Genomic DNA, 16,145 nt, shown 5'->3' with positions numbered 1-16,145 from the left:
ATCACCATCATATCCCTTAGAGTTATGTGCCAAAGATACAATAAGCTTGATATTGGGTCGTGGTTGACGTAAATACGCAGGAAAGGCACTGATCGGATTATCTTGAAAAATATGTTCCCGCTGTCCACAAACTTCACACGGATGATATATATCTTCATCTTGAACACAGTTGTAACATACTTGTTGGGCTACCAGTAAATTGGGCTTATGAATGAACGTGTCTTCATCGAAGAAAGTATCCTGTGTGGCTTCGATATCATAGAAGACAATCATAGTCTTCTTAGCATGTAACACTGATGGAACTCCAGGTTTTAATTGAGTTGTATCAGGCTTCATGTAGCACTGGTGGGTAGACATAACGTGTTTACGACACATATTACAAAAATAATCTGTACAATGGTGTTCTCTTTCTCCTGTACGGACAAACGAATAAATGCGTAGACATTTGGAACACTGTTTCACCATCTTGCATATTGGCTAGCCCTTATAATATGGTACAGTCAGATGATTTGTATATCATGTTTCACCATAAAATTCACGATTGCATTCTGGACACTGCTTCTCCGTATTGGTCTTACTGTATGGCGGTTTCTGCAAACATTTCTCACACATGGCCGAACAGCTCTTGTCGTGTCTATTCAGATGATCATATTTTTTGTGGCATGCAACACAATAGTAGTTGGTAGAAAAAACGGACGTTAATGACGTGATGATGTCATAATGAGAATTGATGCACATTAAATTGATTGGAATTTTGTCTTCGCCACCAGGCCCTTCATACAAAATATCCTCTCCGGAAAAGCTAGTGTATACGGTAAGTTTATAATTGGTCAAGTAGCGTTGCAATTGTCGCAATTCTTCCACGGATCCTCCATGGTCTAAATTCACTGAGAATCTGGAAAAAAGTTCATGTACGTCAGGGAGAACAACACACTTTCTTTGGTCCTGATATTGTCTGTAGAGTTTTTTATTTGTATCTTTATATTTTTTAGGCCAATAGCAATCACAATTGCATAAACCAAACATTTCTTGTCGGTGTTTTTCACACGTAAAATGCCATTCTTGCGTTTTAGTAACTCGTCATTTGATAAAAGACCTCGACGCATTCTTCCAAATCAACGGGGCACATCCACATGATGAAAATGTACAATGGACGGTTCGTTCATGAGAAAACTATCGTTACTTTGAAGGATGCGATCAAAAGAAGCCCATAAAGTTTCCAGTGTCAGATTACTTGCACGCCGAAAAGATAAATAAAACGGTTTGTTCTTTTCATCGTGAGATAAAATCGACAATCCAACCATCGATGATTCGTCGACATTTTCCAATAAATAATCCAACATCTGTTGAAAGGAGGTCTGAACCCACTCAAAAATATCGGTGTCACTGGTCGGAGCATTAATTTGAATTTCCAGCATTCGTCCTTCGACATTAAAACGCCGATAATGTCTATTGATTTCTCGCAAGACAGTAAAGCCAGAAGTAGCCATATTCAAACAGGAAAACGTAAGGTAAAACAAAAAGAAATAGGCAAAGAAAACAAATATCTAAAACGAGAGAAAGAAAAAAAGGACGAATTAAATTTGAATTCCCAGATCAGAATTCACTTACAAGTTTAACGGTATGAAAATGACTACACGATCAATCCTAAAAGAATGATCATATCTCAAATAGTTCTACTTTAAAAATTTTCTTGTCGTCATACTGGAAATCAAACCCGGGATCAACATCAACATTTAATTGACCTAAGTTTCTGTAGTGATAAAAAAATGAATGAAATTGTTTTCCAACTCAGCTGAGAGAATCATTCTAGTAAGCATTTTCCCCCTCACACTGAACTTTAAAACGTATGACGAACACGAAACGGAAACAAAATCTCATGCGCTTGCTTTTTTCGAGCTAAGCGGTTAAACAAGGAAGACTCGAATTCGATTCTCGGCGGGAGATCAGATCCCACATTAAACTCTAGGTCCACGTCTCACTGTTAAAAGGCACGCTGTAGGGAAACAAATTCGTGCGTAGTTTTTTGAAAAACTAAAATATTGTATACGTTAATGGTAACTTTCAGAAACTGAGCTTCCTTATAGCTAAGTGGTTAGCGTTACGCACCTCTGGCCCGGGTTCAACACTCAGTATGCGCTCAGATACAACATTAAGCTGTATTCCTAGCCCCACTACTGAAGGGACGCTAAACCAAAATCGACAAATTTCTCGTGCTTACTCCTAATGTGTGGGATTCCTGATTCGATCCCCGGTCAAGTAAGTGAGGGTACTCCCACTAATTCTTCCATTTGCTCTCCCATAGACTAAATATTTCATGCTAAAATAAAACAGTGATAACAATGTTATCCTCATGCGTAATACATTTCAAAAGCACTCCATTGATATTAAGAATCGCGTTTAATAAAACTCTTAATAACTTACCTCAAACTCAAGGAACGGAGTAAAGTCACGCTGTCACAAAAGGTACACCTGCTCAATTTCAAGATCTTCGTGGAAGTAGAACTTGAAAAATGAAATTAAGAATTTTATTTAGGTCTGAAACGTGTTCACTATAAAGTGACATCACTATCAGCCGATCAAAAACGAGGAAATTAATAAATGAAATCACGGAGAACCAATGAAAACACAGCTTTCATCATGTATCGTGAGCCGAAACATGATGTAAGAAACAATCTGATTAGTTGTGACATTATTCACGTTTTTCTCCTTACACATCAATCGTTACATCTAGTATCGCAATTTTGATCGTGACATCATACCGTTGACTCGTTAGTTTCTTATGACATTCAAATTAACACATCTAAAATGTGATTCATTTTTCTTAAACTTGATTGAAAATGTAACACTCATCGATATGTTATGAAACTGTCTTTGACATAAATGTAAACTTGAGCTTTAAAAGTCCGTCAGCTGAGAAAGATGCTGATGCAGTATAAGTAGATTCTGCAATTTCACAATAACAAACTTCTATGCGTAACAACGAGCAGAAATGTGTAATATAACATAATCTGATCATGTTCTTTTTCATACGCAAAAACTGCTCGCACAGAAAATTAAAAACGTCTCAATGGGGCATGGTGGCTCAGCTCTTATTTCTGATGTGTGAGGTCTCTGCTTCAATCCGCAAGCAAGTAAGTTTATGATGTTTTCTCATTTCATCATTTCTCATCATCGTTTCAAGGGGGCGTTAAAATTTTCTAACACTAGCACCAAGAATCAAACTCGGACGATTGCAATGTTTATAACGTAGTAATTAACAAACTAAAACTTCTCAATGGGGTACGGTTGCTTAGCGCTTGTCTAATGTGTGAGGTCCCTGCTTTAATCCTCAGTCAAGTAAGTTCATGTTTTTCCCTGTTTCGGCCTATCATTTCTCATCACCATCGTTTTCGCGGGGACGTTAAATTCAACATTTCCTAAACTAGCACCTAGAACCGAACTCGGGACGATTGCAACACATGTAAAGTATCCATGTTCACACCTGAAGCCGAACAAAATGGATCACAAAGTACTTATCAAATTTAAGGGAATAATTTTAAATACACCTCCATATAACGTAATAAGGCTCCAAAATCAATACTCATCAAAGGGAACGATGACTCCCAAATTTAAAAAGTAAACCATTGTACTCTATTAGATAACGAAAATGTCTCATCAAAAGTAATAGGATAAGTTAAAAAAACTTCCAAATTTTAATATTTTTATACTCATCAAAGGGGACGAAATCACTCTCGTCACGTGGATCAAGGTGATCATATGTGTCCGGAGTGATCCTTGGGAAGGGGGGCAAATTGTATAATCAAAAGTGAAATAGGGTCACCCCGACGTCAAACAATCACATTAGCTCGAACCAAATACCTCTACTTCATTCGCACCAGTAAGGGACGTGGTGGCTCAGTGATAGAGCATTCACCTCTGCTGTATAGGGCCTCTGGTTCAAACCCCGCGAAAGTAGTTTTGTGCTGGGCAACAATATGCTCGGGATACTCCAATTTTCTCCCATACTTTCATTCCTTTCTCATCGTCACCGTCTCCTTTAGCCTAACCGTGGGACGTAAAACTAAAGATGTAATTTGCACCAGTGTTAGTCCATCTCATCAAAGGGATAACAATCTCCAAATTTATACCATAAAAGAGAACGAAAAATAAAAAGCACTCATAAACATGTACTAATTCATAACGTAATAAATCATCCAAACCATATTTTTAGTAAATTAAAAAAATCATCATATCCTCTAATCCAAAAATCCCAATTCAATTACGTCAGCCGGGCCAAGGTCCCTCTGACTCATTCGCGCCAGCGTGCATGGCCCCTGAATAAGCAAAAGCAAAATTTCAATAAGTGACGCAACCCCGGGCCAAAGCATCCCTGATTCATTCACTATGGACCATGAGGCCCCAAATTGGATAATCAAGAGTGCGATAGGGTGAGGCCCATACTACTATTATATACCTCAATTCGAGCAGTAATATACGGACAGAAAACTCTTATATCTACAATGCAATAACTTTCTTTAAACTAAAGGTATTTGAATTCTAAAGCTACCGTTTTAAAGAATGATCTGTTTTCTCTGTCCAAATACATGATAAAGCACATGAAATTGAATACCGATATAGTCCCACGTGAAAGAAAGGAAACCAAGTGGTGAGTACCAAATTTGGTACTTACGGCAACCATAGCAAGTAACGTGAGCATCATTAACGTGGTACTCATGGCAGTCAACCTGTTAAATATTTTACGATTGAAAATAATAATTTCTCTTTCATCTTCGAAATTCAGGTGATGTTCGAGCCCAATGTCGTGAGAGTTCGATGGCTTGTTTCGAGCTCTAGTTTCATCCTATGTTTTCGTTTAATACAAGTGTTGTTTTTTGCCTGATTTAATTTTGGATTCAATCTTTATAATGTGTAGATATCCATAGCGTCACTACTTTTATTATTTATAATCAGTGGCAGCGATTGGACATTAAAAGTGGGGGGCAAGACATGATCTGAATATTTGTATATCAATGTTAGCTTCCCTGGTTGTTTCTAACACTTTGACGAAAGGTTGTATAATTAATAGGATACTATTATTTTCAGTAAAAATAGCGTACATCGTATTTCATATTTTAAGTAAACTGACAAGAGCAACGCAAGTAGGTACTAGCCCTACGAAAGAACATCTTAAAATTCTGCTTGGAAAATTGTATGACCAGATTATTTAATAAGAAATTTGTAAAAGAGATAAATATAAAGGATAATATTAATCATAGTAATGCATGAGACTTGTTTTGCAAACTGGAGATTAATGAACAACTTATATTTTTAATTCCACACATGCCATTAAATGTATGTTATTACTCTTAGGACAGTAAATACTACAAGCATATGCTACAACATTTAAAGAAATATTTACTTTTGCATCTTCCCGAAACATGTTCGTTGTCATTAGGTACAGTCTTCACTTTCTTGGAACACATCAAAACACAACAATACTAAGAATCACTCCACACTCCAGTTATACAAAATAATTATAAAACCTAGAATTATGTTGAGGATATAGTATACGTAAGACCGTCTGAGTTTCAGAAGAAGCTGAACGCTCATACTTTTAGGGATTATTCATTGAGTATCTACGAACTTAGAAAGGTGGTAACAAACCCACTTTCATTTACTTATCCACTGATACGAAAATAAGAAAGAACGTACCTATTTGCCCTTGTACTTTATATGCTATAGCGCATTACATTATATGCAACAAGGATTTTGGTCTGCATCATGATATAAATTTAAAAATATTTAACATTTTTCGAATCGAAATCAACAAAATTTATTCTAGAAAGGAAAAATAGAATGTTAAGCACATATAATGAAGACAACGCAGTGATTTAATTTGGTAACGTATAAATATATAATATGAAGTATCCTCGCGCACAGAAGACAGGGGGTTCTCATGTATACTATTACCTATGTTGAATTCACTAAATTTAATTGTATATACACTCGTACACCCATAAATACACCACTTACTCGTATATTACACTGCAAAACAATGAAAAAGGTAGAAGTTGTCTCTTATTACTCTCTTTTTAATCTATATTTCTTATTATTAGAAAGAAGAAAATACATTTTAGCAACTGTCGATTTCTGTGTAGTTAAAGAATAACTTGTGAAAGTTTTTTTTTTTTTCGAAATGTTCTCTCAATTACTTTCAAAGCGGTTAACTAATATATAGAAGAAGAAATGAAAGTACGCTGGAATTGTTGCACTCCAATAGGTTAATTTTTGGGCAATTTTGCGTGGCAATTAAAACCCAATTCTTGTAACTTTCTTAACTCCACAGGAAGACAACCAATAGGTGCTCACATAAGGCAAATATTATATAGCACCATTTTTTCTATGAACCAGTTATAAGATACAAAAACTTTACGTTTCCAAATGAAACTATATACATTAATTGGTCACTTCGAAAAAGTGGGGGAGGGGCAACTGCCCCCCGAATCGCCGCCCATGTTTATAATGGATCTTCTTTATAACAATCTCGTTTCACATGGGCGAATTCAGGTTCATTCCAGCGCCATTTTGGTTATGGCTCTGTCGTGACCGTTTTTTTAGTGCAAACAATTTCTTTGTTTAATGCAATCTGAAAAGGCAGGGGGCGCATGATGTCACGCCGTCCCCCGTGCCTATCTTTTAGGAAGTGGAGGGATACTACAGATATTTTTTTTTTTTGGAAGTGGAGTAACGGTGTCCCCCGCGTTCCTCGTCATTTTTGCTTGCCCCTGATTTCAATAGTCAACTTGGCTAACACGACTGCGACTTTGCTTATCTATTCTGAATTTTTTTTTAACTATTAATTTTTTACATGACAAGAAATTCAGCTGATAATATTGACACGTTAAAAAAAAATCCTAGTGTACTTCTCTTATTGAACCGTGAACTGAATCAACCATTGTGTTTACACATGACACATAGAAGTAAAAGAAAAAAAAAAAATCATACCTGTCTTTAGTTGATCGAATAAACACACCCATGACTTCTCGAGATCTTTGACAAACTAAGCTACACATAGAAGAAAACGAAAAATTTTCTTTTATTGCTTCATGGGATAGAAAAAGAAGAAGCAATATTGTAAACATGGCAAGTTAAGTGAATGTATATTGCTGGGGAAAAGTGTGTATACGTGAATTTTTGTATTATATTTACGGAAACTTACTTAATTAGTGGTTAAATGGAAGCCGAAGGGAAAACTAAAAAGAATCAAACAGGATTTAAATCTTCCAAGAAGAAAACAAAAGTGTGTAATACTAATGCACAGCAATATTCATTAGATGACCGACTGACAGGAACCTTGAAGAAATTGTCAGAAGTAAATCCTATGGATACACCAGAAAGAGACGAGGTAAGGTCATTAATTCATTGCCAATCATGTTTATGTTGAAAAGATGTGTACGCTGAATAAAATCCAGTATATATTAAAAAGAAAGTGGGGCAAATTTTTCGATGATAAATTGAAGCCGGACAACCTACATTTTAAGAAAAAGTTTCGGGTTTAACTTTACAATACTCGCTACAGCTGGCATACTCATTCAGAAACAAGAAGTTACATTGTATTTATTTTATGAAGATAGGTCAAAACTTAACCTAACCTTAAGCTAACCCGTTCTTACCCTTACCCTACTTAAACCTCTCTCACTCTAGACTACCCTACCCTACTCTATTATACCCTTTTAAAGCGGTCCTACTTATCGATGCACAACTGGAGCATGTATTGTAAAGTTTTCCCGAAGTTTCTTCTTGCAGGTTTAAGTATCAGCGTAAAATTAAGTATACAGATAGAACCTATGATTTAATAAAGACTGATTTATAGTAAGGATATGTATCCTTAGTATCAGGGTGACGGGGTGGGGTGCATACATGAAGCTAAAGTAGTAAGATAAAATTTCGGTATATCATTGATATGCAACCCTCCATAAAAGGAACATTCAACCTTCAGGTCAAGTGTTGGCACACCACTCGAAATAATTGTTCAAAATTTATAATTCTTTCACTAATACTCTTTTCATTTTTCTCCAAAACATTTGCACTAGGCGACAAGACAATAATTAGCATAGATGAAATTTAAAGGGGCAACCAGAAATAGTTGTTGCAAAATGGTAATTCTCTCACGATTTGCGTATAAATATAGCGTACAGTCATATCCCATGAAAGTTATAGTAGTGCAAAAGATACAAACTAGACTATACTGGGTGGTCATAAACATGAATGCTATCTAACCGAGTCAGGAAAGGCAAGCTGGTGGGCCCGCGCGGGAGTTCACATTGATTCGAGTATCTGTAACCTATGTAATCGTTTCACACTTGTAACGCTTCATTTGTGAAGATAAAGTAGAGATTTTCTACACTGTAGAAATATTGCCCCGGCGGAAATTAATATCTATTACGTCCTCTCTCATATGCATTCACTTATTTTAAACGTCGTACAGCACTTACAATGATTTTACACTAGTAACACTACTTACTACATTTGTAAACATAAGGTACAGCTGTATTACTTACTACCGTGAATTTGGGGGCCAAAATTGCATAAAAACAAATTTACAGGGGAAACGAGTTGATATTACGGAAATGTAATTAGTAAGTGAAGGTAAGTACTAATCTAATCGGAACAAACAAAAATACAGAAAATATAGCGACAAAGCCGTTGAAGTAGCGAGAAAGTACGAATTTTAACCAAAAAATTCTGGCCCTCCCAATACAAAAGTATGCCCAAAAATTTGGTCCTTATAAACATGTCTTTGCATGTAGAATATTGAATTTTACTTGTAATTTTTGCAAAATATGGAATGCCTAAACTTGACCGGCACCCATGAAACATCATTTACATTACCATACTTTGTGAAAGCCTAAGTCTGAGGGAAAACTAAAAATAATCAAATTGGATTTAAAACCTCCAAGAAAAAATACATAGATCTCTTAATGTATTTTAATTCTTGTGGTTTGCCTTAGGTTGCGCACACCTTACACTTCTATAATGGATTAAAAGAAAGAAACGGGGGGAAAAAAAACTTGTGCAAGGATATCTAGTTAAAATGAAGTCCTAATATAAACCGGAATAAGAGTTTATATTCGTATGGTGTGGTGTACTGAAGTGTATGGTGTGTAATCTCAAATAGATGCACTATAAAATATATTGTCGTTCGGTATAGTTGTTGAATATGAGTCTGTTTAACATTGAATATTATGTCGATATCTTCTGGCAAAACAGTAAGGAACCGGTATGTACTTACATGTGCATCGTAAACGTGACAACAACCTTTCGGAAGCAATGTAAAATGAAGAGGGGTTATTCCACGTCCCTTTAGCCAGGGGCTGACACTCACCTGTCTCAAAATGGAGTAAAAATTCATGTAGTTATGTAGTTTGTGCTGCTGAATCCAAAACTGCAAACCGTTTGAAAATCGATCTATTGATTCTGGGCTTATAAACCTTTCAAATTGAAGCCTGTATCGGAGAAATAGTAGTCGCGAGAGCGAAGACACATTGGAAAGAGGGTGACTTTCTTCAAAGTTAACGTAGAAACATGAACTTTTTTTTTTTTTTTAATTTACTCTATAAATGTACTTTACATATACATAAAAGTTATTCTTGCAACGGCAGAACGAAAAGAGAAAATCTTCAGTAAGCTATATATATATAAACTACAAATAAAAATGCCTAACAATGTAACTGCAGGAATAATCAGCCCCCATCGCGATTTGCATAAAACTTTGTGTGAAGAACCGTAGCAACATATCCATTCACTAGTAAAAATAATGGTGATGGGCAATACATAAGAAACGTAAAAGAAATAAATTTGTGATGAGTTGAATGTTTTATTTCAGAGCTTGTGACATGTAAAGTACCCAAGTATGAAAATAATATTGGGGTAAAATCAAGAAATGAAAACACTGTTACAGTATGTACAGTTGAAAATGTACTTTTGCATATGTATTCTTCCCTGCTCTCACTAAATTGCTTGAAATATCTGACAGTTTGTAGGTTGGTCCTGTGGTCGTGGTTACATCTACCTGACAGAGAACATTCGTGATAGGCACCAAACAAGTGACTGTGTTCTGTGGCCAGTAAAATGATGCGGAAGTGCCATGAGGATGCATGAACATTACAGCAGCATCTCCTTCTTCTGAGAACAGTTCGGTTATTAGCCCAATGTACCACTTGTTGTACTGGCGCTCTACATAGTAATACTGAGTAATACTCTGAGTACTGGTAATGTTTTGCACGGTATTGGAGTTACTGACCCATCCCTTCAAAATCTGGTTGACAGACAGAATTGCTTGTCCACTCAAGAATTTGGCACTAATCTCCAGTTGTCTGTAAACAATGAAATCTTCTCGTACTTGGGACTGTTTTTGCAGCCAAACACCTGTCTGTTAATGTTCTCGAATAATTTGCATGTCTTCTTTTGCTATAAAATAAAACCAAATGCCACCAACGAAGTCTCTGTAGTAGCGGTACATTGCTTGTACATTTATGATGTGTCCACTGACAGTTCTCTGAAGGCTTGCTTTAGTTACAGTTCGCTTTATGATACCACCAATACCATCACAGGATGACTTGTCATGGTTCGTTGAAAAAAAAAAAAAAAAAAAAAAAAACACCGGGCTTTTAATTGAAAATGGCTTCATGATGACAAATTCCTGATGATGAGAGGGCTTATCAAAGTATAAAACAACTTTCCCAAGCGAGAGAAAAGTTTTAAAATTTCCGTGTTGCTCACCAACCTATGGTTGAGGTGAACAACAAGAAGAAGATGACAAATTCAAGGATTTACAGTTCTTATACTATGATGCACAAGCGTCAGTAAAATACTCAATTTCTGTCATTTGTGGGATGTTGGTTTTTATGAAACTTGTCAAAAGTTTCTGTGTTGCATGTACCATTGAGACATCATCATCTAAATCATCACTTAAAACACAAAAATTCATGTGTTGCAGAACGCCATCTTCTTTGAAATAAAGAACACAAGCATGCAGTGTGCAACAGCCATTGGTCCCTGAGTTTCATCTTGAATGACAAAGAATAATTTTCACTGATGTCAATCAGTATCAATTCTTCATTGTCTGGTAGACACTCTTTTCTAGATTTTAGGTAACGAAGTTGCTGCTTTGCTATGTATGCATGTGGAATAAGCTTGGCCATTTTTTTTCAGTGATAGTTTTAATCAGTTCTTCAGTGATAAAGTCTGCATTACCAAGGACGAACATTCTAGATAGTCCCAGAGAAGGTAAATATACATTCTATCTACAGAAATTTAGATAAACGTTATACTCGAATGTTCCAAACAGTTAATCTCGAATGTTACATAAAGTCTAAGAACGTTCTGTTCAATCAGACAAAGAAGAAAGACAAAGAACTAAGTCGCCAAATGTAATATTGCCAATCCCCTCAGGAGGTATTTATAGGACGCTTTTGCTGGTACCAGTTATTGGATAATTCTGGCCTAGCATCACGTGGCATATTTTCAACTCATCACAAATTTATTATTTTTTTTTATGGCTTTCATGAATTGTCCATCATCATTTATATATATATATATATATATATATATATATATATATATATATATATATATATATATATATATATATATATATATATATATATATATATATACTATTAAATGGATATGTTGCTACGGTTCTTCACACAAAATTTCATTCAAATTGAGATGGGGGCTGATGAGTTTTTGCAATTGCAACGTTAGGCGTTTTTTATCTTCAGTTTTATTTAAGTTACTAATGATTTTCTCTTTTCCTTCTACCGTTGCAAGAATAACTGTTATGTATCTGTAAAGCACATTTATAGTGGAAACAAACAAAAACAAGTTCATGTTCCTACGTTAAATTTGAAGAAAGTTACACCCTCTTTTTAATGTGCCCTTTGCTCTCGCGACTACTATTTCTCAGGTTGCAGGCTCCAATTTCAAAGGTCCATAAGTCCAGAACCAATGCAGAGATTTTCAAATGGTTTGTAGTTTTGGATTCAGCCACAAACTACATAAGTACATGAATTTTCCTTCCATTCTGACACAGGTGGGTGTCAAATGAGACAAATCCTGGCTGAAGTGACGTGGAATGACCCAAAGTCAAGCTTAAAAATTTCAAATTGCTCACAATTACCACGATGAAATTTCCTGCTGAAGTTCCAACTTTTACCTTTATGGCAAAAACACGGCCCCAGCTTGGGACATTGCACTGTGGTCCATTGGTACCGTTAAGGGTTCACATTACCATAACCTCGGGTGATAGAAGAAGTAATGTGCTTAGCCCCACACGTAGGCCACCAGGGCATGCTTTATTACATATAGAGTACCATTAGCATAAAATTCAATTCACTTGCGTCACCGTACTGAACCGTCCTCACAATAATCTTCAATGCTTTTCAGCGAATCTGTCAGCATGGTTAATTGACAGCAGGGAATACAGAAACGAATCAAATAATTGTGATGGACCGATCGATCACTTTTATATGGAAAGCAATATGTCTGTTACATAGAGTCATTAAATGTAAGAACGAAACTTTGTAGACAACCGTTTTCTACTTATTACCTTTAGAATCCAGAAAATTAAATATATGGCAATGAACGCATACTGTATAATGCGAAATTATTCTTCACAGGGTACAAGAGATACTGGTCTCAATGATTAGCTAGGTTTACCATCAGAGTAATAATAATAATGTTTGAAATATGTTTATTGGAAGCAAAGAGCATTACAGCCACAAGTGCCCCAAAGAAAAAATGTTTTTACAAGCATAGGGTGCATGCAAATAGAATTAAAAACATACAACTGATTATACAAAAATAGATGAAATGTATAAAATATTAGTTCAGAAAAATAACATAAAAACATGCAGATGTGTTATAAACTGGGAAATACAAAAATAACAATAGTAAAAAACAAGCATAATTAACTTGCATATAGAAAACGTATACCATATAGGATAAGTATACAGTATAAAATTCTCAAATAGATTATTATTTACCATGTAGTTGTAACAGTTTACAAAATATTGAAAGAAAACAAAGTTCAAAAAGACACTCTGTAGCTGATATTACAAATTGAAAATAAATATTTCTAAGTTAAACACATCAAGTAATACACTGATTCATAAGGGTAGTAATAATGACGAAGATAAAATAAGCATAAAAAAATTACATATGACACAAATAAAAAAAAATCCATGACCAAGTTTTAAAAAAAAAGTGCAGTATACGTAGTAAAGAAGGAATTAAGCATAGAAGAAAAGATGATAGGAAAATAAAAGACGAGATAATAATAATAAAAAGAAAGTAACAAAACATAAAAGGATCTTTCAAATGGCACTTTACAAACTTTACAAAATGATCTCCAGAAATATAATAAATAAGTAACAAACATGTGTATCTGTTCAGAATTAAAAAGGTTCTTACAATTTGATTTTAAAAAGAAATATATATAAAACAAATCCATACAGTATTTAATGAAAACACGAAACAAAATTAAGACAATCAGTTGCAAGCCTAAAAATACTTAGACACTTCATACTTTGTTTAAAAAGTTTAAAACTAATTCACGCACCTTTTTGAAACTCTTACGAAACAAATCAAGAACCGGATAAAAGTTATTAGCTGTTTCTATACCTTTATATATTGAAGACCTAATTAGATATTTACTAATAAACGGAACAAATTTCCTAACGTTTCTGTGAGAAATTTTTAAAGGGAAAAAGTTCTCCAGAACAAAATCTCCATGCAGAATTATATGAAAAAATTTCAACTCAAAGAGCCGATGCCTGTCAGACAGAAGTGTAAGATTAAGATCCACCCTTATGTCTGACAAGCTCGCCTCTCTCATTTCTTTAAAGTTCCATTTTACCCAGGCTAGAAATGAATTTTGAACTGATTCAATCGAACTAAAATATTTTGCTTCACTATTCCAAATTACCGTATAATATTCAAGATGAGACCTAACATTGCACATATAGAGAATTTTGCACGTGTTAATATTAGTAAAGTTTCGACATAACCATTTGAGCATTGTTAAATTCCTCCTAGCTTTGGAGATTACAACCTAAAGATTTTTCTGAAAAAGCAATTTTTCATCTAATATTACTCCTAAATCTCTAACATGCTTAACGAATTGGTTATGTTGATTTCTTATCCTGTATTTGTAGATGGAAGCGTTAACTTTCCTCGAAAATGTTATTCCTTGCATTTTATTAAAGTTCAGGGGTAGGGAATTCTCTTCGGACCTTTCACTATGATATATATATTTGTTTTGCAAAGTATCTTGATTTTGTTTGGACTTAATTTGATTGAAAATTTTAATATCATCAGTATATAACAGATATTTACAAGTTAAATCAACACAAATGTCATTAATATACAGCAAAAACAATAGAGGACCAAGATTAGAACCCTGGGGTACCCCGGAGGTATTACAGTATGAATAGCAGACAGTTTCCCTTTATATTTTACCACAAATTTCCTTTCATTTAAATATGAAGTCAAACAATCAATAACACAGGCAAGTTATATCTTTTCAATTTGTTTATCAATAAGTGATGTGGTAATTTATCAAATGCCTTAGCAGAGTTCAAGTAAATAGCATCAACTTGACCACCAGCCCAAATAACTGGAAGCGTATATTGCATAAGACTTGCTAAATTAGTTATTACAGATTTACCAGCCATAAATCCATGTTGGTTTACATTAATTTCATTCTTTACTTTATTATAAACATATTTCTAGATTATTTTCTCAAAGATTTTTGGAATTACCTTCATTACAGAGATTGGTCGAAAATCATTAATAGACTTTTCATTATTTTTAGGTATGGGTGTTATAGAAACCAATTTCCATACATCAGGATAATTACAAGTGGATAAACTCCAATTAAACAAAGAAGACAATATTGGTGCAATTGTTTCACCTATTCCCTTAATAATGAAAGCTGGAATTCCGTCTATTCCACTTGACGATTTAATCTTTAAAGTTCTGATAGCTTCCAATACATATTGAGTAGTAATTTCTGAGGGTTTAACTTAACCAGATTCTTCAAATGAACATTGATTTTTAGTAGCACTAACCGAGAAAGTTTGAAAGACCGATGGAAAATAGTTGGCAAACTTTTCAGCCAACATACTATCACCAGTCAACAAAACATCATTGTCAATAATACCAGATATTACCTTATTTTTTGAACCATTTACATATTTCCAGAATTTTTTTAGGGGCAATTGTAAGATCATTTTCTATTTTACTAAAATGAATTTGCCTGTTCACATTTAATTGAGTTTTGAAAGCTCTACAATTAGAAAAGACTATATAATCATTTTCACATTGAGAAGTTTTGTATTTTTTTATGAGCCTGATTTTTTACTTTCCATAGAAAAATCAGTTTTTTTGAATATCATAAGGGAAATTTAGATTTTTTAGGCCTAGATTTAGGAATATTACACTCCATCGCAGATTTAATAACTTCCTCTAGTTTGCAAGCTACTAAATTGAGATCATTACCTAACAATATATTACACCAATCAGCATTAGCAATTTGAAGATACAAGGATAAATAGTCACCTTTAGCATATAAAAATCTTTCAGTGGACTCATATACTTTACAAACACTGGATAAAAATACTTTAGTTACAATTGAATAATGGTGTACATCAGGAGCCACCATATACTCATCATGTCTTTCCGACACTATAGATGAATTAGTTAAAACTAAGTCTAAATCCGATACTGCTGGTTCAACACTTAGATTCGTATTATCCAAAAAAGTTGACAAGAACTAAAACCTGACTTTAGAGTAATAGTGTATTCCTGGTAAAGGCTCTTTATTTAACCAATCTATTTTAGATATATTAAAATCTTCAAAAGTTAATACATCATTTTTTAACAGGTTAAGTTTACTGGAGATTAGAGACCTACACGGACCGAATTTTTCGGCCCGAGCCCAATCCAGCCCGAACGCACCTAGGCCCGGCCCAGCCCGGGCCCGAAAAGTTTTGGAGATTTTCGGCCCGAGCCCGGCCCGGCCCGATAAGTTTTTAAAATTCTTAGCCCAATCCCAGCCCGGGCTCGATAAATTTTAAAAGTTTTTGGCCCGACGCCGG

General features: G+C 34.7%; 2 protein-coding genes across 2 annotated transcripts in view; one reads left to right on the top strand and one right to left on the bottom strand.

Annotated features, from left to right (window-relative positions):
- The window catches only part of LOC145674177 (serine/threonine-protein kinase Nek7-like), an 87,636-nt gene extending 80,585 nt beyond the window's left edge, over window positions 1-7,051 (bottom strand). The window contains exon 1 of the mRNA XM_081744015.1: window positions 6,988-7,051. The gene's annotated coding sequence lies outside the window, so the exon portion shown is untranslated. The remainder of the gene's footprint in view (window positions 1-6,987) is intronic.
- Window positions 7,052-7,076: 25 nt separating this feature from the next.
- Window positions 7,077-16,145, top strand: part of rt (Protein O-mannosyltransferase rt) — a 64,063-nt gene continuing 54,994 nt past the window's right edge. Inside the window, exon 1 of the mRNA XM_081743990.1 lies at window positions 7,077-7,387. Coding sequence (XP_081600116.1) covers window positions 7,217-7,387 — 171 coding nt within the window. The 5' untranslated portion in view covers window positions 7,077-7,216. The remainder of the gene's footprint in view (window positions 7,388-16,145) is intronic.

Source organism: Thermobia domestica, chromosome 2 (genome assembly GCF_964235325.1).
Source record: "Thermobia domestica chromosome 2, izTheDome1.hap1.1, whole genome shotgun sequence".
NCBI lineage: Eukaryota > Metazoa > Arthropoda > Insecta > Zygentoma > Lepismatidae > Thermobia > Thermobia domestica.
The sequence above is the reverse complement of the archived record's forward strand: the minus strand, read 5'-3'. Positions and strand labels throughout refer to the sequence as shown.